Raw genomic sequence first — 24,147 nt, 5'->3', positions numbered from 1 at the left:
ATTAACTTTACCCCATGGTTCGTGCATTATTGCAATAAGGGTAACTGTCAGTCGATGCTTTCTTTTTGCTTTATTTGTTAATGCAATTTCATTCCAAGAGATCTTATGGGTTGAATTCGCTCTGAGTCGGTCTTTAAGAGCTGAACTCTACGTTTCTGCTTTCATGCATTTTCGACCGATAAGAGCTCCGACAGACTATTTGAATCAGTGGGTCAGAAAAACAATACGCTCTGTCTTATCGGAGGGTTTGACGGCTCCGAAACCTCTCTTCTCGCCTTCTGGTAAGCTAATTGCTCGGAATCTTCGCTCAGTTTGCAACAGTCGCTCGCGTCGAATGGTTCTATATGGTAACTACGCACTCCCATAGAGAAGCATGTGGTGGTCAAGTGCTGCTCCTCTCGTGGAGCTTCTTCTGCTTGGGTCCCTGCTGATTGGAGGAGTCAGCTCCCTGATCTGCACGCGCCGCCCGGCGAACACGGGCTCTCCCAAATCCCCGGTGGATGAGAACTTTGTGATAAGCGTGTCCGGTAATCCGGAAACGTACATTCTCGGCCAGGAATACAACGGTGAGTGTGGATGGGTTCACTGGCCTTGCGCTTGAACTTCGTGGGTGATTGTGGCGGGCATAGGCCTTTCGGATTATTCTAAGGCTGAATTCGCGCAATGTTTATTGTTTGGTAAACAAAAGAGGCGCTTATCACGAAACTTTGCAAATTCGTTCCAATTCAAGGTCGCCGATAAGGGCCCGGCTTTGATTGTTCTATGTTCTGAGACTCGACTCAAATCAACTCAACTCGTCTCGACTTGACTTTTCTCTTTTTAGTCTCCCTTAATGCCTTCAATGGCCACCGCTACATCAGCTTTATCATGGCTCTGGAAAACGAGAATGGTGACTTCAGCTACAACGACGACTTGGGTCGTTTTGAGCTGAGCGACGTGATTGAGACCCGGTTCAGTCCCAATTGCATCAACATGGTGGAGAACACCAACACGAACTCCAAGACGCACATGCACTTGACCTGGGTGGCGCCCAGTGAGCCGGGCAGTGGCTGCATCCTGATCCGGGCCACAGTTCAGCAGCATCGCGAAGTGTGGCACATGGATGATGGAGGATTAACAAAACGCATCTGCGAGGAGGTCACCGATGATGTGGAGAGCCAGCCAACTGCTCCGGCGGTGGATGTTCCCTGCTGTGCATGCGATGAGGCGCGTTATGAGGTGAGCCCGTATGGAATTGCCTAAGCCTCAATTATCTTCTTCAATCTTGCCTCCATAAGCTTTTATTTGAAGGCGTGTGGTCCAGGAACCTGCATCCCAAGGACTTTCCTGCTCGAGGCTGGGAGACTCGTTTCTGTGAGCTTCTGGGAGCCGCCCACAGCTCAGACTATCGTTTCTGGGAATCCGGAGCACTGGCCAGCTTAGCTTTAAAGGAATATGCGGAACATTGCAGTTCGCGTCTGCTGGAAAGAGAGTTCAGCGCCAATTTTCGGGTGACTCCACGATTGAACTGGCTGGGAGGAAGTACTCTATGTTGAAGGTTTTCCCCCCTTTTTACAGGATCAGAAAATACGGACGATCATAAAGGCACGGGGTCCATCGTACCCCAACATGAGCAGCAAGACGATGGCCTCGGTGCGAGTAGATCCCATTCACCACATGGTGTCCTTTGCCTCCAAGATAGAACCCTCGCCGGATTGGATTGTGGGCGTCACCGGATTGGAAATGTGCCTGCGCAACTGCACGTGGATAGAGGAAAAAGTCATCAACCTTTACCCGTGGGATGTGGGCACAGACTCGGGTCCCAGCTATACGGTAATTGGAAATGAAAATGGAAATTTTACCGTAGAACAAAAAAATTAACCTTTTATTTGACAGTCATCCGATCAGCCCCAGGTTCCGCCAGATGTCATTAGACGCATGCGTTCCGACTTTCCCAACGATCCGCGCTCTCCTTTCTATGATGACTCCGGAACTCCCATGAAACCCATGGCCATTCTGACGGTGAAGCGCCAGCGAATCTACGAGAGAAGATGTGCAGATGAGGACTGTAAGATGGCTTTTAGTTGGGAAGACCTTAACAAACCATATCACTTTCCCAGCCAACAACGATCCCGATGTGCCCCGTGAATGTTTCACCCATCCCTGGTCCAGTTGGAGCGACTGCTCCTCCAAATGCGGGGTCGGCATGCAGTATAGAAGACGTGTCTACAAGCAACCGGAGCTCGCCAAGGTCTACAATTGCAATGTGCCGCAGTATGAGGAGCGCGAGTGCCAGGGCGAGATGTGTGGTCAAAATAATCTCATGCGGGAGCCCGAGGAATTTGAGGACCTGGAGCCAGACCCCAGGAGGAATGGCTATCAATCGCCCCAACAACGCCGTGCTGAGTGCCAATTGAGTTCCTGGGGCAGCTGGAGCCCATGTAGTGTTACATGTGGGGATGGTTACGAGATGCGCCAGAGGCAGTACCTTAATCCTCAAGCAGAATTGGAATGCCAGAGTGCGCATCGCATGGAGCTGCAGGAAACGCGAAAATGCTCCGGCCGAGCCTGTCTTGGTAGCATTCCAGGATCCTACGGCGATGACATGGATAATCCGTATGGTGGGTCTTCTTCATCTCAAGGACGCATTGGAGATAATATGTATGGACCACAACCTGAACCCGAGGCAGAAAACTTAGGGGACTACGATGACTCACAAAATGGAGCAGTTGGTGGATTTAAAGTGGGCAATCTAAAGGGTAACACTGGCAACTGGGTCTTGAACATGCAGTCAAATTTGGGTAGGGATGAGCCTTCGCTTAGGCCCTCAAACTACGACGGTGTGCGCCAGCAACCAGAGAGATTTGAGCGACCCACCTGGCCACGTCCCGATGTTCCTCGCTTGGAGGATGTGGAACGAGCTCCCTGGCAGCGTCAAAGGCCCTCCAACAAATACGGCTCCATTGAAGAGGCCACCGAAAAGGTTTTGCCAAGGGAACCTTGGCAAAGGACGAACTACTTTGGCAGTCAGGACAAGTACTCACCTGGAGGAGATGTGGACTCCTCGCTGTCCCACCGCTGCTTCCAAATGGTTCAGACGGCTCAGCCACGTTGCCACGATCAAACTATTACGGGTCAGTTCTGGTTCTACAACTTCTGTGCGAACGAGTGCATGCTGTATGCCGCGGACCGTTGCGATCGGAATGTGAACAAGTTTAGGCGGTGGGAGGATTGCGAGAAGTGCCGTGAACCGGAAATGGCTGCACTGCAGCAGGAGCACGCCAATTCACCCCAATGCGAAAATTTCCGAGCCATTTGGCGGGCAGAGCAGCGGGATCGGGAGGAAAAGGGTGCATCAAGCCGCAGACGCACCTATGGCGATTATAGACATCGAACTAGAAATTAATGCTACATTTAGTTACTAACCGGATATTTCAAACCCTTACCACTTAAATAAGCTATCAGCTCAATTTACATTCGTTGTTACATGAGGATGTTAACTCATTTGCACGCCACGTTTAAACGTAATATTTGATCACATGTAAAAGTTTTTCTCAATTCTGGTCCCCCGTAGAGTAAAAGGGTATACTAGATTCGTTGAAAAGTATGTAACAGGCAGAAGGAAGCGTTTCCGACCATATAAAGTATATATATTCTTGATCAGGATCAATAGCCGAGTCGATCTGGCCATGTCCTTCTGTCCGTCCGTCTGTCCGTCCGTCTGTCCGTCCGTCTGTCCGTCTGTCCGTCTGTACGTCCGTATGAACGTCGAGATTTCAGGAACTACAAAAGCTAGAAAGTTGAGATTAAGCATACAGACTCCAGAGACATAGAAGCAGCGCAAGTTTGTCGATTCATGTTGCCACGCCCACTCTAACGCCCACAAACCGCCCAAAACTGCCACGCCCACACTTTTGAAAAATGTTTTGAAATTTTTTCATTTTTGTATTAGTCTTGTAATTTTCTATCGATTTACCAAAAAACTTTTTGCCACGCCCACTCTAACGCCCTCAAACCGCCCAAAGCTGCTACGCCCACACTTTTGAAAAATGTTTTGATATTTTTTCATTTTTATATTGGTCTTATAAATTTCTATCGATTTGCCAAAAAACTTTCTGCCACGCCCACTATAACGCCTACAAACCGCCAAAAATTGTGTTTAAGACTCTCCTTCTCCCTTCCACTAGCTGAGTAACGGGTATCAGATAGTCGGGGAACTCGACTATAGCGTTCTCCCTTGTTTTAGTCTCCCTTAATGCCTTCAATGGCCACCGCTACATCAGCTTTATCATGGCTCTGGAAAACGAGAATGGTGACTTCAGCTACAACGACGACTTGGGTCGTTTTGAGCTGAGCGACGTGATTGAGACCCGGTTCAGTCCCAATTGCATCAACATGGTGGAGAACACCAACACGAACTCCAAGACGCACATGCACTTGACCTGGGTGGCGCCCAGTGAGCCGGGCAGTGGCTGCATCCTGATCCGGGCCACAGTTCAGCAGCATCGCGAAGTGTGGCACATGGATGATGTGTTTCCCCCCGGGCCCGGACTTCTGAGGGGGGCCCGGATTTTCGACGGAAACATATAGGCCCGGGCCCAGCGACAGGGTGGGGTGACCTTTTGTGCACCTAACTATGAAATTTTTTGCTGGTTGTGAGTTCCGGTCGCTGATAAGCTCAGCAGCAGAAAAAGTCCGCGTAAACTAGAAAGTTTTGACTTTTTTTTCTCAACTCATTATTTGCTATCTCATACGACCAATTCGATCCAACCATGTCTGTTTCTAAGGAAACTTTACTCTCAACCTAAAAATTTGTATATTACTAGGTGTTATATAATAGTATATATAATTTGTATTAGTAGCGTTTTTCGAAAGATGACGCTGGAGTTGTTTATATCAATCCGTTGAGGGTTATCTGACCGTCGAAAAGTGGAATCCAAGTTATGTGGACAACTCCAGAAGAGTTTGGCACGGGTCTTCATAGAGCAACGTTAAAATATTTAAGTAAGACTCCCCGCAAAAACGATTTTTCAGGCACCCACTCGACATGTTTGATACTGCACAACAATTGCTTAGAACACAATAAAGAAGTGTTATATTCTGGTTACTAATTTGAAAATGTTCCGATTTACATTTTGTATATATCCATATATCACTATATCATGTACCGAAAATGCTTCCACAAAGTGCTGATCTTTTTACAATTCGGCAAGGATAACTTCTATATATAACTCTTGCACAACAGCGATTTCCATACCAATAATAATATATACACTTAAAAGGGGGCATTGCTGACCAAACAGCAAACCAATAAGGTAAGCAGGAACAACTAAAGGATAAAAAAACTTAATGCTTGAATTTTTTTTAACAAAATAATTCGCTCACTTGTAGTTTCATCGTGAAGGCTCTTCTTTGAACTGATGTCGATTCCGATGCTCGGCTTCTTAAGCACCTAATCTAAAAAATTTTAGATTTTAAGTGTGACGCGTGACGCGAGCAATCGAATTTCATTGTTATTTTTGGAGGTTCGCTTTTTTTGTAGGTAAAGATCTTATATTTTGGAGATACTTTATGGATTGGTCTGAACCTGGCTGTTTTATCACCTTATCCGTTTGACTTTTCGCTCGATTGAAACAATTCTCTTTTAAATCAATTTCTCTTTAAATTCTATGGTTATCGGCGGCTTGAACTATCGATAACTCCAGCAGTCAGCTGATACTTATCCGCCAGAGACAAAGAAAATACTGCTTCACATAGCTTGACAACTCTTGGACAAAAAATTGCACAAGCAAAAGAAAATCGGAAATAACCAAAGGATATCGAACATAAACATATTTCAAAGACGATCATGCAGCGCATAAGATTGATGCTAAACCATGCTGCAGCAGCAGCGATTCAGCAGCAACACCTGCGTCGTTTGTCCATCAACTGGAATTTGGCCCAGAATCAAAAGCCGGTGGGTGGAAGCCCAGGAGAAAGTAGAACCAGAGACACCCGGAGTCCGAAGGCAAGTGTCCAGAAAATCACCCTTATCCAACAGAATCAGTCGATGAGCATCACCACGTTGGAGGAGGCCCAGAAGCTGGCCAAACGACGGGAGCTGCACCTGTTGCGCTTGGAGCAAGCAGATGCCAAAACGGGAAGGGCCATGTTCAAGTGGGTATATATGTAGATCATCGAGTCGTTGTCATTGGTATAAAGTTGCTATACCTTGCAGACTAGTCACTGCAGCTGAAATGCTGTCGGATGATGCGGAGCAGTCGAGATCAGCCAGCGAAAAAGTTAGGGAAAAGAAAACGGAGAAATCCCTAACCATTGGTGCGCGCATCACGGAGCACGATCTCTCCTCCAGACTCAAGAATATTGTCAAGTGGCTGGCCAAGCGCCACGAGGTTCGCATCCTCATACAGGGCAATGCCAGTGGAGCAGACGAGAGCAGCGCCGAGCGCATAGTAAAGGCCATCGAACAGACCATTAAGGAACCACAATTAATTGGCAAAATAGTGCAGAGGCGCAGCAAGAGCGCGTTCATCAAGTTCACCATTATTCCAGTAGCTCCGCCACCAGTAGCCCCATCCACATCCAATCCCAACCCAATCCAGTCGTGACAACTACCGCTGCTGCCTTGGGTGCTCAGGGATCAGCACACTGTGTCGGCGAGCAAACCAAATTTCGGCCTTAGAATATCAACCCGCCAATTCTCGGAGAGAGTAAAAGAGGAACGCGAGAGGCCCGTCGAGATCAGTGCCGCATCCATTGTCACCACTTCGGCACTGCTTCTGTTATTTTTTTTTAAATACTTCTACTGGCATCAGTATTTGGTGAAACTATTGGAGAAACGAGAGCAAGAAGACCGACTTAAGAAACGGAAAAGAAAGGATGATGTTCTTTCCGTCTACCGTGATCACAAGCTACAAGAATGTAAAAGCGAATAATATTAATATTAAACTGTTAACAGTTACTAACTGTCATTTTGCCCTTCACTATACCATTTTTATAAATTACTCGCCATGAAAATATAAGATGCTATTCGATTTATGACATGAAAACCAATATTTATTTTATTGGGTTCTGGTTTATTTCGTGAGTTTGAGTTTGTGTATATTGTTTATAAGCACACGTAGACAGTAAATTATTACACTTTCTCGATACTATCATTAATATCTAGATATAATTAAAGTTACGAAGCAGTTAACTAGACTCAACTAATGTTTCCTAGTTATTACAAGAGAACGTAAAGCTTTTTATGGTGTTAATAGGAGCAGCTACAAAATAATTTAGATAAAGCAAATCGTTTATAGAGTGGCTGAGTGAAAGTAATTTATTAAAATTGATTAAAAGGTTATCAGCAGCAAAAGCTTACGAATAAAGCAGTGAATCCTTTAAATTCATAAGTGAAAACAGGAATCATTCAAATTGTTAAAATTATAAATAAATAAAGCCATGTAATCAAAATACGGCACAAGGAACATTTTCTGTCACAGACTACAAAAACATGAGTTGTTTAATTATTTAGTCTTTAACTAAAATAAAAACACTTTGTGCTTATACTGTTTTCAAAAAACTCTTCAAATTAATACATTAGAAAAGCAATTAAATATCAATGATAAAAGCCGATAACAAATGTGTTGAATTGAACTCACGCCACATCGTAACTGATAAGCCTAATTTTTTGTGGTGCCAATACGCAAACATATGGAAAAGGTAGTTCATTACACTCTGATTTTTCACAAGGACATTTGGAATGAAATATGTACTAAATAAATTAACTACAGTAAATGCCAAAGCGTGTAAGCTACTGGCCGCTGCTGCGTGGCTTTGTATCCATTCACATACTGATCTAGACGCGCTGAATCTCGAAGAGCTTGACCTCCGTGTCGTACCAAATGGCGGGTTCTACGTTGCGCAGGTAGATGACACCCCAGATATAGGTGCGGAACCATGCCGTTGTTCCCGCATTGGCCTGATACTTCCGGATGAGGATGGGGTGCGGCACGGGGAGGAGGCCCACTAAAGTGCCGTGCTGCAGAAACTTGAGGATCTCCGACTCATCGGTCAGTCCTTTGTCAATGCAGATCTTCTCCACCTGGGGTACCAGGACCTGAAGCAGTCGCATAATGGTCTGCAGTGGCAGCTTGGAGCGCCAGGAGACGATCCACTCGGGTGTGGGCGTCCAACGATCGCTCTCGCCAGGCACCATGCGAATACTGGCTCTGTGGGCCACCGACAAACGGGACAGTTCAGTGGGTGAGGTGGACTTGCGCTCGTCAGTGGGCGTCGATGCGGCTGACCTGTCGTAGGGCACAATGTCCGTAGAATCCTCCACCTGTGGCTTGTCATTTGGATGAGCTTGCTCCCGCTCCGTCATCTGACTAATGCCCGGGGTGTCCAGCAAGGACGTTTTCAGTGTTCCTGGCTCGGCTGGCTGCGCTGTAAGAATGTCCGCCTGCAGCTCCCCTGCCTGAGATCGCTCATGAGACTCTGTCTCAGATTCGAGATCCTCTTCCGCCTTGGGCTCTTCATTAACTGTCTCCTCCTCGTCCTCATCTTCGTCTTCTTCGTTGTACTCCTCTGGCACATGGGCCGAGGGCAGCTCCTGGGACACAGCTGCCGTTCTCCTCTGCGGTACTCGCGGCAAGTTGAACTTTCCACCTGATTTACGGCCACTCAGGCACTTTGCTATGCCCGCCATATCGGTAGGGAGGTTCGCCATGGCATGGAACACATGACGCTTTCGAATAATGGTGTAGACTAGATTCGAGTTACCATCGAATTGATACTGTATAATGTTATTGAAGATCTCCAGCAGGAAAAACACCAAATGATGATTGCTGGGTGCCGAAAGCAGGAACCAGGGAGTGCTAAAGGCTTCTAGGAGATGCAACATCTTTACACTAGCCACCATCGAGAGGGTTTTCAGGTATGGAGAGACATTGACCAGAATGGTCAGCAGACAATCGAAAAGCGGCTGCAGCCTCTGGTGGCCAGTGGCTATTATTTTGTGGAACACTGTGATGAGCAAGTCCGCATGGGTTCCAGTAAACACAGGTATGTCCATGGGTACCGTTGCGGAGTAAGCTTTGTTAAGGCGAACCCCAAAGTTTCGCTCACCTATCAAAAAACATTCGTTCAAGTGTACTCATTCCACGCACAAAATTACACATATGACTCACCCGATAGGAGCAACAGTATGAATACTCCAATATGCATCAAGCCCACTCGGGATTGATCCGCTCGGGAGTAGTTTAGGTGATACAATATAGGAATCAGGATATCCAGAACATCGGAGCTCTTCAGCACAAAATACAGAAACTTTTTGTTGTAGTCGCATATTTTCCAGAACAAAATAAGCAGCTCCTGGTGGCAATGCAGTCGTTTTGTGGAATTGGGCAAATAGTTCTGGACAAGTGGATTGTTCAGCAGCCTGGTGATGCCCTTGAGCACAAAGTGAAAATCCTCATCCCGGTGAACTCTCGACAGATAGTTGATGAACAAGTTGTCGCCGCAATTGCCCTCGTCGTAGGACGCCTGTCCGGGCTGTGTAAGTTGCTGCTGCACCACCATGTCGTGATCCAAGGTGACAATAAGCAGTTGAAGGCACGCTTCCACCAGTGGCTCCGTGGTATCTGCAAACAGCAGGTGATTGTAGGGCACACCAAAACCCACTGGATCGTAGGAGCACACGGTGTTCAGAAACGAGGTGAACAGGGGCAGGGCATGGCGATTGTCGGCCGAGGTGAAGTATGCTATCCACTTGTTGGGCTCCTCGGACTGCTGGGGCGATCGGTACATGGGCTCCGAGAAGCAGGTGAGCAATAGCTTCAGCAACTCTGTGCGTCTGCGCTCCATGTGGGCGTTGTGGGGAGGCGACTGGGCGAATCCCACGCCCGCCTCCCAAATGTACTCGCAACTATCGATGTTCGCCAGCTCCTCGGCCTTCTCCGGACCGGTACGGCGCGTGGCCGTAACTGTGAAGTCGGGACAGAACAGCAGGTCGCAGGTGGCATTGAGCAGTGACTGAGCCAGCGGCATGGTCTTATCCTGCGACGGCAGGCTGCTCCAAAAGAAGTCACGCCACTTTTCGTCCTCAAATATATAGGGCAGACACCGGACCAGCAGGCGGACGCAGTTCAGAACGCACTGCTGCTCCGCCTGAGTGCGACAACTGCTGTCCACCGCCTGGGCGAGCTTCTCCACCGCCTTGTAGCATAAGGTGGCCAGGTTTGCTGGATTTTCGTTGCGGATCTGGCGAATCTCGCTTGAGGTGACCAGCGCGAACACATCCTCCAGGGTCGTCTGGTGGCCCTGCCAGAACTGCTCCCAGAACTGCTCGTCGCTGGGGTCGATCTTCTGGTTCTTTTGCGTCAGCTGCACAATCGCCTTGCGAAAGTTCAACTTCGAGTCCGTGTTTCCCATATTGGTTGGCTTGTGGGCTGCTTTGGTATCGCTGAGTCCTGTAAATCCACCTGCCCCGTGCTCGGTCGCCTCAATGCAAGTGTCCGCAGTAGTCTGGAATAAGAGTGCTTTGCATTTAATGCGATTCTTTTTCAAAATTCGAACAATTCCAATTAGAAATTCGCCTACGCACCAATTGCCAGTGTAACTTAGAGGTGGGTTAAACGCTCACGAATAGATATGGGTGCGTGACTGTTTTTTCTCACCTGTTTTGGTCATATTTCATATTTCAATAACGAGTTTTTAAATCGATTTAAGTACTTGAAACAGCTTGGCTACATATTTTATTTGAAAAACAAGTTCATATATTTTGCAACTGTATATTATTTATAATCTTTTGAAATCACCGCATCAAGTTGGCATCTACAGCTGTGCCAGTGCTGCGAAGCGACGAATTGCCGCGCCGGTGTTGAAAGACGTTAGTGCAAATTATTCGGGCTGCACAAAAGAACATAAACGACACGTAAACGTCACCAAAAATAAGCAGCTATACAGTTCGATTAGTGAGAGATGTCCAACTAGGCAGCACGCCGAGATTCGTCCAGGCTGCGTGAGTGTTCGATTGGCCTAGTGGCGATTGCCAAAACATATGCGAAGGTCGTCGGAAGGGAGGAGGAGCTGCCCTGCCCCACGAAAACTGCAATTTTCTGCGCTAGCCCTGGAACTGGAAGCCAACTAGCTGCAGTTGGAGAGCCGCAACGGAGGACACCCGTACACCATGGCGCTTCCAGGTAATGGCATCTATGTGGTGCGGGGCGAAATGGCCACCCTGATGACAGCCATGCGACGTGGAACGCGTTGGAATGCCACCGCCTACGTGGTAACTAGTGCTATTAATGCTCACTGGGAGTAGAAAGTAAATTAACCCCTTTACCCACCTTCAGGACGACGAGAAGGACTCGCTGCTAAAGCTGTTCATTGACCTCAAGCTTGAGCTAAATCGGATCGAGGACCTGCGTCTGATCGAACCCCAGGTCTTCCTGGCTCCGTTTCTAGAGGTGATTCGAACAGCGGACACCACGGGTCCGTTGACTAGTCTGGCTCTGTCCTCGGTTAATAAATTCTTGTCTTACGGGCTAATAGGTGAATTAGGTTAGTGCTTAATCCTCTGCAGTTGCTCATTCTCTACCTATCCACAGATCCCACATCTCCAAATCTGGCTGACATCGTGGAGCGCATTGCCGATGCTGTGACACATGCCCGCTTTATGGGCACCGATCAGTCCTCTGATGGTGTCACCTTTATGCGAGTGATTGAGGTGCTGCACACGCTTATCCGCAGTCCCGAGGGAGCTGCCGTCAGCAATGAGTCCATGTGCGAGGTGATGCTCAGCTGCTTCAAGATCTGCTTCGAGCCGAGGCTAAGTGAACTGCTGCGTCGCTCGGCGGAACAGTCGCTCAAGGACATGGTGCTGCTCTTCTTCATGCGCCTTCCCCAGTTCGCCGAAGAGAGAAGTGACACCATGCTTCAAAAGCGGTTTACTATCGGAGATGCTGCCAGCGGAGCTACCCAAGAAAAACTGAAACGTAAGGCGGTGACCCACGTCTCGGCTGCCCCCAGGAAATCGTCAGCAGTAGAGGAACCGCCACAGACGCCACAGTCTGCCAACCTGACAGTTCCCGGGCATTTAAAGGCGCCCATACTGGCCACCACACCCGCCAGTCCAGCGGGAAACATTTTGGACATGCAGGGCAAGATTACGCAGACACCAACAACAACTGCGAACACGGGGGAAGATGAAACCCCTGTCCCAGAGACACCTGTTATTCAAGTAGAGTCGACCGATTCGGAGCCCTTGCTGGACGGCGAAACGGGCGAAGCAGCCGGCACTCTGGTCGAGGCAAATAGTAGCGAGTACATCAACTCGGTGGGAGTCCGATTCACACAGCAGTCTACCGATCATGATGTCGCATCTCTCTCCCCTTATGGCCTGCCCTTTATCCAGGAGTTGTTCCGATTCCTTATAATCCTATGCAATCCCCTGGATAAGCAGAACTCGGATAGCATGATGCACACGGGCCTTAGCCTTCTTACTGTAGCCTTTGAGGTGGCAGCCGATAATATTGGGAAGTATGAGGGCTTGCTGGAGCTGGTAAAGGACGACCTATGCAGAAACTTGATATCGGTAGGGGACTCCAAATTCCTCACTTAGTCATTGCGGAACTAACCCTTGCTTTTCCTTGCAGCTTCTCAGTTCGGAGCGGCTTAGCATTTTTGCTGCCGACCTGCAGCTCTGCTTTTTGCTCTTCGAGTCTCTCCGTGGACATCTCAAGTTTCAGCTTGAAGCCTACCTTAGGAAATTGAGCGAGATCATTGCTAGCGACAATCCCAAGACGCCCTACGAAATGAGAGAACTTGCTCTGGACAATCTTCTGCAGTTGTGGCGTATCCCCGGCTTCGTCACTGAATTGTATATCAACTACGATTGTGACTTGTACTGCACGGATATGTTTGAAAGTCTGACGAACCTACTGAGCAAGTATACGCTGTCAGCAACCAATGCAGTTTATAGCACCCACATTATCTCGATGGACACCCTCATAAGTGTGATTGACAGCATCGAGAGAAACTGTGCCGCGAGCAAGAATAGCAACAACAGGGAGTCCTTGCCAGAAGCTGCGCCAGCAACAGGTGGAAGTCGCCATTCTCGGCACAACAGCGGATTGGAGGGAATCGTAATTGATTCTGGCAATAGTGCAGCTGTAGAAGAGAAAGTGGAGAACATCGCCAGTTTTATAAACGCTAGCTCACAGCGACTACGACTACAATCTGGCGGCGAGGGAGTGGTTATAACCACTGAACAGCTGGCCAATGTAAAACAGAAGAAGCGCCTGCTATCTCAGGGCACAGAGCGCTTTAATCAGCGTCCAGAGAAAGGCATCCAGTATCTGCAAGAACACGGTATCCTTAATGCCGAGCTTGATCCCATGCAGGTGGCCCTGTTCCTTCGCGAAAATCCCGGGCTCGATAAGAAAATGATTGGGGAATACATCTCGAAAAAAAAGAACGTCGACTCTAAGATTCTAATTAATTTTGTGGACTCGTTTGATTTTACTGGTCTTCGAGTGGATCAAGCATTGCGCCTTTATTTGGAGACCTTCAGATTGCCCGGAGAAGCTCCATTGATTTTTTTGGTGCTGGAACACTTTTCTGATCATTGGCATGTAAGCATATATACCAAAACTGCTACTTGGAGCCTTAGATACTAATTTTAAATTTATCCCCCATTAAGAAACAAAACCAAGACCCGTTTGCCAACGTAGATGCTGCTTTCCGCTTGGCCTATGCTATAATCATGCTGAACATGGATCAGCATAACTCTAACGCAAAACGCTTAAATGTTCCAATGACGCTGGAGGATTTTACAAAGAACTTGCGTGGTCTAAATGGTGGCGAAGATTTCGATCAAGAAATGTTGGCTCAAGTCTTTAATGCAATCAAGTAAGCCTAATTACATATAACTCGTCCCCATTCGCTTACATTTTCGATTTTTTCTTTTAAAAGGAACGAAGAGATCGTGATGCCAGCAGAGCAAACAGGCTTGGTACGTGAAAACTATCAATGGAAAGTACTGCTTCGTCGAGGAGACACCCACGATGGACATTTCCATTATGTACATGACGCATCATACGACGTGGACATCTTCAATATTGTGTGGGGTGCTTCTCTGAGCGCCCTAAGCTTTATGTTTGATAAGAGCACTGAAACGGGTTACCAAAGAACTCTTGCAGGTACGTTAACATGTCATATTTAAAATTAACTTCTTAGTTTACGAGTTCATTGCAGGATTCAGCAAATCCGCTGCCATATCTGCGCACTATAATCTGCATTCGGACTTCGATGCCCTCGTTTTAACTCTTTGCAAATTCACAACGTTGCTGAGCAGCGTAGAACAACATGAGCCTTCTCCGGCAAACAATGAAATCCAACAAGCTGTGAACTTTGGATTGAACGGAAAGGCTCAGGCTGCAATGCGCACGGTGTTTTTATTGGTTCACGACTATGGCGACTGCTTAAGAGAGAGCTGGAAACACATTTTGGATCTATACCTTCAGCTTTTCCGTCTTAAGTTGCTCCCAAAATCATTGATCGAAGTGGAAGACTTTTGTGAGGCGAACGGAAAGGCCATGTTAATCCTGGAAAAGCCTCGCGAGAAGCAGGAATCAGGACTATTTTCTAGCCTGTACTCATTTATTAGCTCGGAGGGTCAGCGAGAACCTACGTACGAGGAGCAGGACTTCATCAAGCATGGACGGAAGTGCATTAAGGAGTGCCAGCTGGATCAAATGCTTCAGGAATCAAAGTTTGTGCAACTAGAGTCGCTACAGGAGTTGCTCAAATGCGTGTTGGCGCTACTGAAGGCTCCTCAGGGGCACAAATCCATTGGCCTACCGTACGCCGAAGATCAAACTGTTTTCTGGATGGAGTTTTTGGTCAAGATAGTGGTTCATAATAGGGATCGAATGATACCGCTGTGGCCAGCAGTTCGAGACCAAATGTACCTACTTCTTATGGGCAGTGCCTCCTGTGGATACGACTACCTACTCAACCGATGTATTGTAGCGGTCCTAAAACTAGCAATTTATTTGATGCGAAACGAAGAGCTGTGTCCGATTGTATTGCAATCTCTCAAGATGCTTTTGATGCTGAAGCCAGCCTTGTTGCTACGCATTTCTAAACAGATTTCTATTGGCATCTACGAACTGCTCAAGACGTCGGCCCAAAATATTCATTCCGAGCAGGACTGGCAGATTATTTTCAATCTACTTGAATGCGTGGGAGCCGGAGCCGTGCCGCCCAGTTATGATGATGCCCAGTTGCCCATGCCACCCAATGGAAGCGCAAAGTCGGATGGCGCTATAAGTGGCGAGGAGGACGCAACCCCTGTGCCAGAACGTGGATACACTTCCGATTCGGAGATCACCAAGGCATCTGCAGCACCGGCTGCCTCCAGTCCAAGTGCTGAAAACTGGATTCTGGTCAATAACAAGGACAGTGAGTTAACTACGGCCTCTAGGTGAGATTTTTTTAACTTATTAAACTCTTCATTCAACATCGAACTTGGTTTTGCAGACCTCAATCTCCGCCAAGCTTGAGTGCTCCTGCAATAAACACACTTGTTTACAGTTGCCAGCTACTGGACCACGCACCTTTTGCCCTTTTCAAGTGCTGGGACTCGCTGGCCTTTATCGTTCGCAGTGTTGCCCACATTACGCCTTACAATTTTGAAGCCTGCGTTCGATGCATCCGCATCTTTGTGGAGGCTTGCCGGGATGGAGGTATACGCCAGCGCCGAAAGCTGGAGTCGGCGGCTAAGCATAAAAGTGCCAAGAAGCGCAGCGAACGCAAACCGGGCATGGCGTCCTCTGCATCGAGCAGCAATCTTACTCTTCTGACGGGCGACCCGGCTGACAACCAGATAAACGGAAATGCGGCAGAACAGGAAGACCTGGCCCAGCGCTACGAACAGTTGTCCATTCAACTGCTGGACCTGATGTATACGTTGTACACGCGAACTGCACAGATCTTCCGATGGTGGGCGGAAGAAGGATGCACAGTGCCGCAGTCGGCAGCTTTGTGGTCACCGGGCTGGTGCCCATTGCTGCAGGGCATCGCCAGGCTGGCAATGGATCGGCGGCGTGAGGTGCGCACCCATGCCATCTCGTGCCTGCAGCAGCGGGCATTGCTGGTGCATGACCTGCAGACGTTGTCGGGAACAGAATGGTGCTCTTGCTTCCACCAGGTGCTGTTCCCCCTCTTAAACGAACTGCTGCCCGAGAGCAGTGCAGCCGGCCAGCTAGACGCCTCGCTCCTTGAGGAGTCGCGTATACGGACGGCCACCATCATGTCTAAGGTGTTCCTACAACACCTTACCACGCTCATCGAGTTAGGCAACGCGTTTAACGAGCTTTGGCTGGATATATTGGACTACATTGAGCGCTTTATGAAGGTGGGATCGGACACATTGTCGGAACAGATGCAGGAGATACTGAAGAACATGCTGCTTGTTATGCACTCAGTCCGTGTGTTCCACAATCAGGATGGTAGCTTACAACAGGCTCTTTGGGAGCTAACTTGGCGGCGCATTGGTGAATTTTTGCCCAACCTAAAGGATGAGCTATTCCACGATGAGGGTGAGTAACGCAGTGTTGTAGAATGGGCCTAACCTCTTATCCAACCATCAGATTCAATTACTCCAGCGATCTCGCTGGACTTTACGCAAATTAGATTCGCCCCTTCTCCGGGCACAACTGAGTATTCCTTGACCCTGCCGCTTTATGGCTATAGTCCAAAGATTTCCTCAAAAACCATGGGCAAAAGTGATACCCTTCCAGCTACGCAGCGCAAGAAACCATGGGCCAAGTTAAGATCCAAGCTAAAGTTGCTAAAGAAAGTTGGCAAAAAGAATTGAATACTTCTCCATTTCCTTTTAAGTCCCAAGCCTGCATTTCTGTCTTTATATTTTTATACAAACCAAATAGTTATGGTAACAATAAATGTGATAAATTTTGCAGGCAAGCGAGCTCAGACCTTAACGAACCCAGCTCCTCTGGCAGCTGTAGCTGTCGCTCCACAGCAACAGTTACCAGCGGTGACCATCTTACCCAGGCAAACCCAGATTGCCAACGAGTTAGTGGTGAACGCGCCCACTCCGCCGGCAGCAACACCCGTACTTGGCTCTCCCGTCGAGTCCCCGAGGAGGAGCATTATACTGCAGCCCCCCGTGGCAGATGCACTGCAACAGCCGCCAAACTTTGTGTTCGCTCAGGTGAGTTTAGAAAAATAAAATATACTTTTTTTAATATAAGCGAAATATTTTTCGTGTTCTCGACAGCCCATGATTGTGGCACCCCAGCAGCCTGCAGCTACAGACCCGATGCCAAGCACTTTATTGCCGGATTTGGTGAATGAGGCAACTGCTGCTGCCGTGCAAGCCACGACGTCCCCGGCGCACAGCCCGCTGGAGGCGGAGCAGCCGGCTCCAATAGTGCTGCAGACCAACATCGTAAGCACCAACAATACGTACAATAGCTACGCAATTGAGGTGCCCATGGCACCGGACACTACTGCGGAACAGTTTGGGCAGCAGCAGCAGCAACAACTGCTCTACCAACAGTACTATCAACAGTATCACGCCCAGCAGCAACCGTTGCCAGCTCAAGCTAGCGATCCTGCCATCAATGTGCCAATTAGCCATCTGCTGGCCGGAAATGCGTACCCCTCGCTCCCCAAAATGCCGCAGGCATCAATTGTGCACAGCTTTGCACCCGTTTACGAAAGCCAGGCGGCGACGAGTGGAACTGGCCCAGCAGCGGATATCTATCAGGAATATGTGCAAAATCCCTACAACCTTACGTTGCAGCAGAATCCCCAGCAGCAGCAGGTACAGCAGGCCCAAGGAATGGCCACCGCATTTCCCGCCGTTGCCACGCCAGCCAACTACTTTAATGTGAATGTGGACCCAAGTAGCATACCGCCCGGATCGGAGCTGCTCTACGGCCAGCAGTGAAAAGGAGTGTTAAAAGTGTATTTCAATTTCAATCCACCTGACCTTTTAATTTTGTACCCTGTGTTGTAGAGAAGCGCTTTCTTCGTAGTTAATTCTATAAAATTGTGTCAATTTGTTTTTGTTATTTATGCCTCCCCCAACTAAAGTATAACTACATTCCGCCCTGGCGTGTGTTTATAAAGCTAACCGAAAAACAACACTAAATCACAGATTCAGATGCGAAGTCCGGCAGAAACCCCTATAAGCTTTAGTAATGCAAATAGTTTAATTAATATTAATAAAATAATTATATCTTCTGTATGTTATGCAAAGAGGCAAACTGTAAATAATCAAAATTAAAAGTCTATTAAACAAATCAAGCGTTCGCGTTTTAGAAATTGAAAAGATCTTAAAACAAAGACATTATAATAACAAGATGCGTAACGGCCATACATTTGTTTTGCACTATGCAGCCACTTTTTTGGTGACGACCAAAATTGCTCTCTTTTCGCTCGCCTAAAATCGAGAGCGTTATTCTTATGTCTTTGCTTAAAACCTTCTGGGATGAAAAAGTAGCTGGCGGCTATTGCAAATGTACCAAAAAATAAACCCAACTCCGTGACAATGCATATCGCAGCATTGCCGTGACCAGGATTCGAACCTGGGTTACCACGGCCACAACGTGGGGTCCTAACCACTAGACGATCACGGCTACACCGGGTGATGTTGTGCAGCTGCCAAAATACTATTTTAAGTCAAATCAGTTTTAACTTCAATTTTAATGCCAATGATGTTGCTATAAATAGCATAAATAGTAACAATACTAATGGTCGTATTTATCACTACTCTTACAATTTTAAGCTGGCAGTATATCAAAAGTAATTTTATTTTAAAACAGAACAAGTTTTCTTACCGCACTCAAGACATGATTTTTTTTTTGGTAATTAGAAATAGCCTTTCCTTTCACTAAGCTTGTACGAGTGCCTCTCACTTTTCGATCTTTGGTACATACATATCCATATACACTAATGTTACAATTACAAACAATTTTTAACACATATGTATGCACATACAAAGCTGACAACATTTTCGATTAAACTCTATCTCACGTTAACATGAGAGTATTTAAGTCGCAATTGTTATCTACCTTATACATTCATTACCTTCAAATATCATTTCAAGATCAAATCCACCATACCTAATCCTTCATTACCTAGTCTTCAGAGTATGCAATCATACATATGTATGTATGTACATACATATTAATTTAGAAAATAAAATACGAAAACCTCAGGAGATTAAAATTTAAAACCATATGGTTTAAATAGGAGAAATTTTTATCATTTCACAATATTTCTACATTTTTTTATAGTTAAATATAAAAATAAAAAGAAACCCGTCTCCGCGACAATGTTTATTTCAACATTGCCGTGACCAGGATTCGAACCTGGGTTACCACGGCCACAACGTGGGGTCCTAACCACTAGACGATCACGGCTACAACGGGATGTTGGGAATACCCAGCCAGAATCCAAATCTAAGGCACAGTGTTGCAGAACGACAGAGAAAATTAATAAATCTTAATTACTGCAAGCAATCAGTTGATAAACACGAAAGCTAATCGGATTTTCTTTAATAATTCAATAATTGCACACATAAAAAGTATTTGAAAAATATGTCTACAACATCGAGCACTAGATGGCGCCAGTCAAGTATTTCGTTACGCAGCACTATTTGGTCGTTATCGTTCAATCGTTCTATCGATACCAATAATAAGCCCAAGCAAACAGGCAGCCTAATAATGTTGAATTAAGGTAAGTTTGTACCTGAATATGGTCAGTTAAAATGCTTGACTAGAGTTATAACATTCACAGCAGCTTGGAGACAACAATTGGGAAGAATGAGCAGCTATAAGGCCATCGAAATAGACTCCGATTCAAGCGAGGTTGGAGACACTCTGGTCCCGAATCAATGTGCCGGTGAAAAATCTAAGACAACTCACGACCTTGGTGTCAAAACAACAAAGTTCCATAAACTTGACCCTGAATTAGCATATACATGCTCCTTGGCCCAGGCAAACACATCGATGAGCACTGCGACAGATGGATCTAGTAAGACTGGACGCCACAGGTCAAGGAAGAGCCAGCATGGCGCCCGACGCATAAGTGCTGACCTCCAGTTCGAGTCGGTTGCTGTGGACGAGCTAGGAGCCGGTGGATCCAAAGCATCTAAAAAACGCAAGATGGAGAAGGAACCCACGGTCGCCCAGGACAAGGTGAGCGTGGCCATCAGAAATCTGGTACAGAGCGAAGAGATGCAGGAGCTTATAAAGCGAATCGCCAACGAACGGGTTCGCTGCAACTTCCTGCTGGCCACCTATCAGCTGCCCGACATGAACTTCGCCCTCAACACCTCCATGGAAACACTCCGCAATCAGTTCCGGGAGCGCCTCAAGCAGCGTCGGGACCGTGGAAGTGTCAATTCATCCTCCTTGGCTCCATCTCCAGCCAGTAGCACCCAGAAAGGACCAACCAAGGGAGTTGTGAAGGCAAAAAAACTGTAGTATTACTATCCAATAAGATTATATAAGCATTGAATGTAGAATTAATAACCATTAGACGAAATAAAAGATTGGGGAGCTGCTTTGGTAGCTGTGCCGAGCTACCTCAGGTACAACCAAATATCATGTACGTTAAAATATTTATAAGAAACGACAAATTAAAAAACTTCGCTCTTCATTATTATTCAAGACCCTTAAATACTAATTCATGAATTGCTTTAACTAAGATTTATTTCCGATTTGATTCAAATTACTTGCAAGGTAATCATAAATTGGGTATGCGCAAATTTTGATTTGCTGAGATTATCTGCGCACGGCGGTGAAAACAATCATTTGGCAGCGACCTTGCAACGCCTGACATAGCCGTGATCGTCTAGTGGTTAGGACCCCACGTTGTGGCCGTGGTAACCCAGGTTCGAATCCTGGTCACGGCAATGTTGAAACAAACATTGTCACGGAGTCGGGATTTCTTTTTATTACAATTTCTAAGATAAATTATCTAGATAAACTTAATTTTAAATACAGGAAAGTTTTAACTCTTATTCTCATATGGAAATAGTTTGCGTCGTAATTTTTCGCCCCAAATGAGGAAGTTATTTATATGAATTCTCTTATTTAAGTAGGTAAAAACGGAAAATCTGAGAGACAAAAAATATTTATATTTTAATTAAATAGTACAAAACTTGTATATACTTGTACTTGTACTTTTATATACTTGATCAGGATCAAAAGTCGAGTCGATCTGGCCATGTCCATCTGTCCGTCCGTTTGTCTGTCCGCATGAACGTCGAGATCTCAGGAACTATAAAAGCAAGAGGGTTGAGATTAAGCATGCAGACTCCAGAGACATAGACGCAGTGCAAGTTTGTTGACCCATGCTGCCACGCCCACCGCCAAATAATTTCAGTGCTAAAATTTCTCCTTCGGACTTCCCCTAGCTGAGTAACGGGTATCAGATAGTCGGTGAACTTGACTATAGCGTTCTCTTGTTTTATATATATTTTTCTCTCTAATAGTACGAGTAATCTATGAGGTTTTTCATAAAGTTTTGTGTATTGAGAACTCATTGAGTTTTAACTTTCTAAGCATCGTTAAGCAAAATACTTCAAAATATTTTACAATTTAAAATAAACGTTTTTCTGGCAATGTGAAATGGATATCACCAAAACATCAAGCGCTGAGGAAACGGATAACACGGAAAATAACACCAGCCATGCTAGGAACTTACACGAAAACGTATCCAAATTCTATGCCACTATTGGGAATATTTCCAGAAACATGCGGAAGGACGATTGGACATATTTGCAACGCCATCCGGAAATTCGAGCCATAATTCGGGTCATTACAGCCGAGGCGGTTAAGGCACGGCCATCGAATATATACCAATTTGCAGCCAAGTTATTTGTAGCCGAAAGGGACGTGGAGATGGTAGAAAAGGCAATAGATTTTCGTACATATGTGCATATCTGAAAAAAAGCTTAAAGGAATGTCATTTTCTAGATAAACAAGCAACTTAAGTGGCTGGACGAGCAGTTGCGAGGAGGAACGTGGAATCCTGCCGAGGGATGTGCTCAGTTTCCAGAATCCAGCGAGACTTCTTCAGAAACTAAATGCCCAACTCCCGCTGAGAATTTGAACGTAATTGAGAAAGAAGTTTGCCCCGAAAATTTAAAGCCAAACTGCAAGAAATGTTAAGAATGTGAATTTAATAAATTCAACTAACATATTTGTAACATTTGTTGATTGCAGCATTTCGAGATGGTTTATAAGCTAGGTGTTACATAAATGATATGCTAACTCTTTACAACGAATAAAAAAAAAATATTTTTTTTACATATTTAAATTACTGTTTTGTAAATTTGCCTCATTAGGCAACACTGTATTTTACAGACAGCGCTGCCAAACATTTAGTGAGCGGTGTGGCAACTCAAACCCGAAAACGAGAAGGAGAGAGTTCGGCGACTATATTTCAAGCGGAAAAAATCGGAAAAACAGTTCAGAGTGTTGTGTAACTTTTTAAATTAGTGAAAATATCAGTTGGTAAATTCAAGTTATTTGCCCCCAAACAGCCAAATAAATGGTAATACCCGAGGAGTGTCCAAAGCACGGACTAAGAGCGTGGTCACGAAATCGAGGCGAAGCCATTTTGCTTGGTGAGTGAAAAAATATATGCGTGGAAATGAGCACCACCCCACCCCCGCAGTGTCTTTCTTTTTGTTTTGCTACGCCCTTTCGCTCTCAACACAATAACAAAACAGCTTTTTCGAAAAGAATGTATTTACGTTCGATACGTTTGATTTGGTTTAAAATGCAAATGAAGTGCACTTTAGAAGCGCTGTGCATGAGCAATTTCTGATTGCTGTGAAACCACAACAATAACAACAGTACTTGCCGGCCGGCAAACGAAAGGGAAAGCAAAAGGAAACCGAAAACGTCAATCGTGCGTTGACTTTGAAACGCTGGAGTTGTATTATTCTCCGGAAAAAGTTCTTTCAGCCGAGTTTTCGCGAGGATTGTTTGTGAAAATGATGCCCCACGATAGGAAAATACTGAGGTGACAGTCACCAGCTGGAACTACACGAATCTAGTCGCAATTACATGATTTAAAGCAATTTTTGCCACCTATTTTCATTCCAGGCAACATACACGCCAGAACCAGAACCAAAATACGAATTCTCGACGCCCCAGGTTCAGCAACAATCACTACCACACCAGAATGGGCAGCAACTCCAAGGCGGACCCCATTTCGCTGACCTTCCACGACTCCTGCCTGCGGATGTCCGATGTTCAGCTGCTCCACGGACCTCACTGGCTGAACGACCAGATCCTAAGCTTCTACTACGAGTACCTGGCGCACATGAAGTACAAGACGAATTCGGATCTGCACTTCATCGCGCCGGAGATTACTCAGTGCATGAAGTACATGGGTGACCAGGAGCTGAAGCAGCTCCTCGACCAGAGCAACACCACTGGCAAGCCCTTCATCTTCTTTGCGCTGAACGATAACGAGAGCACCGATGCTGGTGGCACTCACTGGTCACTGTTGGTCTTCTCGCGGCCGGAGAAGACCTTCTATCACTTCGATTCGTACGGGAACAACAACACGGGCAACTCCTTGGAGCTGATGAACAAGATCAAGGAGCTGCTGGGCGCTCGAATGGCCAAATTCCGGCCGATGCGCTGCCTTCAGCAGTCCAATGGTTACGATTGCGGAATCCACGTCATCTGCATGACCGACCACATCGCCGATTACCTGAACAGGTACGAGGTGCTCGACGGACTGCCCACGCTGCACATCGACACCGTGAAGGCGAAGCGCACAGAGCTGCTGAAACTCATCCTGTCGCTGGGCGGCAAGGGCTAAAGGCTGACGGGGATGGCCGGGACTTCCGCCCACAGCCGACTAGTTTTTAAGTGACCAAATTACGAATGTAACTCTTTGCCGAAGGAAGAGAGGGCCATCGGAATTACATATGTGAATACGATATCCATGATATTGCTAGTATTAGTTGGTTAAGTTTTCCTTGCCGAATGAGAATGTTTATTTGATGATAAGTGCCAGGCGCTAAGCAAACCAAAAGCAATGGAGGCAGTGCGTCGGCATATCTTTAAGGTTGGTCTTTCAAATAAAGATTTGTTTACTCACAAAGCGCGTTGGCTTCGA

At 46.4% G+C, this 24,147-nt stretch overlaps 7 protein-coding genes and 3 non-coding genes across 15 annotated transcripts; 7 read left to right on the top strand and 3 right to left on the bottom strand.

The window, feature by feature from the left end:
• Positions 1–302: 302 nt before the first annotated feature.
• On the top strand, positions 303–3,519 carry LOC120446401 (spondin-1). The gene is made up of 6 exons (XM_039627341.2): positions 303–566; positions 824–1,218; positions 1,278–1,490; positions 1,558–1,812; positions 1,876–2,047; positions 2,100–3,519. The coding sequence occupies exons 1-6, from the start codon at positions 374–376 to the stop codon at positions 3,383–3,385; spliced, it is 2,514 nt and encodes an 837-aa protein (XP_039483275.1). The 5' UTR covers positions 303–373; the 3' UTR covers positions 3,386–3,519.
• A 2,199-nt stretch (positions 3,520–5,718) lies between these two features.
• On the top strand, positions 5,719–6,997 carry LOC120446807 (translation initiation factor IF-3). Its single transcript, XM_039627969.2, has 2 exons — positions 5,719–6,135; positions 6,197–6,997. Exons 1-2 carry the CDS (start codon positions 5,828–5,830, stop codon positions 6,585–6,587), a joined length of 699 nt encoding a protein of 232 aa, XP_039483903.1. The 5' UTR covers positions 5,719–5,827; the 3' UTR covers positions 6,588–6,997.
• Positions 6,998–7,450: 453 nt separating this feature from the next.
• Positions 7,451–10,782, bottom strand: LOC120446806 (protein HID1). 2 transcript variants are annotated; one of them, XM_039627968.2, is made up of 3 exons: positions 10,641–10,782; positions 9,153–10,488; positions 7,451–9,090 (listed from the first exon to the last, which is right to left on the bottom strand). In XM_039627968.2, exons 2-3 carry the CDS (start codon positions 10,393–10,395, stop codon positions 7,820–7,822), a joined length of 2,514 nt encoding a protein of 837 aa, XP_039483902.1. In that variant the 5' UTR covers positions 10,396–10,488; positions 10,641–10,782; the 3' UTR covers positions 7,451–7,819. The 2 variants fall into 2 exon arrangements, with proteins under 2 accessions (XP_039483902.1, XP_039483901.1); XM_039627967.2 differs by having other exon boundaries at positions 10,568–10,705.
• A 59-nt stretch (positions 10,783–10,841) lies between these two features.
• Positions 10,842–18,303, top strand: LOC120446805 (Golgi-specific brefeldin A-resistance guanine nucleotide exchange factor 1). Of its 2 annotated transcripts, XM_039627965.2 has the most exons (10): positions 10,849–11,254; positions 11,319–11,517; positions 11,574–12,559; positions 12,621–13,598; positions 13,667–13,875; positions 13,939–14,165; positions 14,221–15,451; positions 15,508–16,568; positions 16,950–17,203; positions 17,270–18,303. In XM_039627965.2, exons 1-10 carry the CDS (start codon positions 11,153–11,155, stop codon positions 17,942–17,944), a joined length of 5,922 nt encoding a protein of 1,973 aa, XP_039483899.1. In that variant the 5' UTR covers positions 10,849–11,152; the 3' UTR covers positions 17,945–18,303. The 2 variants fall into 2 exon arrangements, with proteins under 2 accessions (XP_039483900.1, XP_039483899.1); XM_039627966.2 differs by lacking the exons at positions 16,950–17,203; positions 17,270–18,303 and adding an exon at positions 16,620–16,903 and having other exon boundaries at positions 10,842–11,254.
• A 260-nt stretch (positions 18,304–18,563) lies between these two features.
• On the bottom strand, positions 18,564–18,635 carry Trnah-gug. Its single transcript has one exon. It is a non-coding gene; the product is annotated as a tRNA-His (tRNA).
• A 714-nt stretch (positions 18,636–19,349) lies between these two features.
• Trnah-gug lies at positions 19,350–19,421 on the bottom strand. Its single transcript has one exon. It is a non-coding gene; the product is annotated as a tRNA-His (tRNA).
• A 218-nt stretch (positions 19,422–19,639) lies between these two features.
• On the top strand, positions 19,640–20,688 carry LOC120446679. Of its 3 annotated transcripts, none has more exons than XM_039627753.2 (2): positions 19,640–19,737; positions 19,798–20,688. In XM_039627753.2, the coding sequence occupies exon 2, from the start codon at positions 19,824–19,826 to the stop codon at positions 20,484–20,486; it is 663 nt and encodes a 220-aa protein (XP_039483687.1). In that variant the 5' UTR covers positions 19,640–19,737; positions 19,798–19,823; the 3' UTR covers positions 20,487–20,688. The 3 variants fall into 3 exon arrangements, with proteins under 3 accessions (XP_039483687.1, XP_039483688.1, XP_039483689.1); XM_039627754.2 differs by having other exon boundaries at positions 19,673–19,737; positions 19,801–20,688; XM_039627755.2 differs by having other exon boundaries at positions 19,686–19,737; positions 19,781–20,688.
• A 157-nt stretch (positions 20,689–20,845) lies between these two features.
• Positions 20,846–20,917, top strand: Trnah-gug. Its single transcript has one exon. It is a non-coding gene; the product is annotated as a tRNA-His (tRNA).
• Positions 20,918–21,555: 638 nt separating this feature from the next.
• Positions 21,556–22,209, top strand: LOC120445636. Its single transcript, XM_039626174.2, has 2 exons — positions 21,556–21,920; positions 21,984–22,209. The coding sequence occupies exons 1-2, from the start codon at positions 21,636–21,638 to the stop codon at positions 22,176–22,178; spliced, it is 480 nt and encodes a 159-aa protein (XP_039482108.1). The 5' UTR covers positions 21,556–21,635; the 3' UTR covers positions 22,179–22,209.
• A 195-nt stretch (positions 22,210–22,404) lies between these two features.
• LOC120446512 (sentrin-specific protease 8) lies at positions 22,405–24,132 on the top strand. 2 transcript variants are annotated; one of them, XM_039627521.2, is made up of 2 exons: positions 22,405–22,636; positions 23,121–24,132. In XM_039627521.2, exon 2 carries the CDS (start codon positions 23,200–23,202, stop codon positions 23,845–23,847), a length of 648 nt encoding a protein of 215 aa, XP_039483455.1. In that variant the 5' UTR covers positions 22,405–22,636; positions 23,121–23,199; the 3' UTR covers positions 23,848–24,132. The 2 variants fall into 2 exon arrangements, with proteins under 2 accessions (XP_039483455.1, XP_039483454.1); XM_039627520.2 differs by lacking the exon at positions 22,405–22,636 and adding an exon at positions 22,890–23,037.
• The last annotated feature ends 15 nt before the right edge of the window (positions 24,133–24,147 follow it).

The sequence above is a fragment of the Drosophila santomea genome, chromosome 2R, assembly GCF_016746245.2.
Source record: "Drosophila santomea strain STO CAGO 1482 chromosome 2R, Prin_Dsan_1.1, whole genome shotgun sequence".
NCBI classification, from domain to species: domain Eukaryota; kingdom Metazoa; phylum Arthropoda; class Insecta; order Diptera; family Drosophilidae; genus Drosophila; species Drosophila santomea.
The sequence above is the reverse complement of the archived record's forward strand: the minus strand, read 5'-3'. Positions and strand labels throughout refer to the sequence as shown.

What these genes read in the sequence shown, in the direction of transcription:
- LOC120446401 (XM_039627341.2), top strand. Translation starts at nt 374, where the DNA reads ATGTGGTGGTCAAGTGCTGCTCCTCTCGTGGAGCTTCTTCTGCTTGGG. An exon ending in GCGATGAGGCGCGTTATGAG is followed by an intron (nt 1,219 to 1,277) that starts GTGAGCCCGTAT and finishes TGCCTCCATAAG; the next exon opens with CTTTTATTTGAAGGCGTGTG. An exon ending in AGTTCAGCGCCAATTTTCGG is followed by an intron (nt 1,491 to 1,557) that starts GTGACTCCACGA and finishes CCCTTTTTACAG; the next exon opens with GATCAGAAAATACGGACGAT.
- LOC120445636 (XM_039626174.2), top strand. Translation starts at nt 21,636, where the DNA reads ATGGATATCACCAAAACATCAAGCGCTGAGGAAACGGATAACACGGAA. An exon ending in ACGTGGAGATGGTAGAAAAG is followed by an intron (nt 21,921 to 21,983) that starts GCAATAGATTTT and finishes GTCATTTTCTAG; the next exon opens with ATAAACAAGCAACTTAAGTG.
- LOC120446805 (XM_039627965.2), top strand. Translation starts at nt 11,153, where the DNA reads ATGGCGCTTCCAGGTAATGGCATCTATGTGGTGCGGGGCGAAATGGCC. An exon ending in CTTGTCTTACGGGCTAATAG is followed by an intron (nt 11,518 to 11,573) that starts GTGAATTAGGTT and finishes ACCTATCCACAG; the next exon opens with ATCCCACATCTCCAAATCTG. An exon ending in TGAGCTATTCCACGATGAGG is followed by an intron (nt 16,569 to 16,949) that starts GTGAGTAACGCA and finishes TAAATTTTGCAG; the next exon opens with GCAAGCGAGCTCAGACCTTA.
- LOC120446679 (XM_039627753.2), top strand. Translation starts at nt 19,824, where the DNA reads ATGAGCAGCTATAAGGCCATCGAAATAGACTCCGATTCAAGCGAGGTT.
- LOC120446806 (XM_039627968.2), bottom strand. Translation starts at nt 10,395, where the DNA reads ATGGGAAACACGGACTCGAAGTTGAACTTTCGCAAGGCGATTGTGCAG. An exon ending in CATACTGTTGCTCCTATCGG is followed by an intron (nt 9,091 to 9,152) that starts GTGAGTCATATG and finishes GTTTTTTGATAG; the next exon opens with GTGAGCGAAACTTTGGGGTT.
- LOC120446807 (XM_039627969.2), top strand. Translation starts at nt 5,828, where the DNA reads ATGCAGCGCATAAGATTGATGCTAAACCATGCTGCAGCAGCAGCGATT. An exon ending in ACGGGAAGGGCCATGTTCAA is followed by an intron (nt 6,136 to 6,196) that starts GTGGGTATATAT and finishes TATACCTTGCAG; the next exon opens with ACTAGTCACTGCAGCTGAAA.
- LOC120446512 (XM_039627520.2), top strand. Translation starts at nt 23,009, where the DNA reads ATGATGCCCCACGATAGGAAAATACTGAG. An exon ending in CACGATAGGAAAATACTGAG is followed by an intron (nt 23,038 to 23,120) that starts GTGACAGTCACC and finishes TTTTCATTCCAG; the next exon opens with GCAACATACACGCCAGAACC.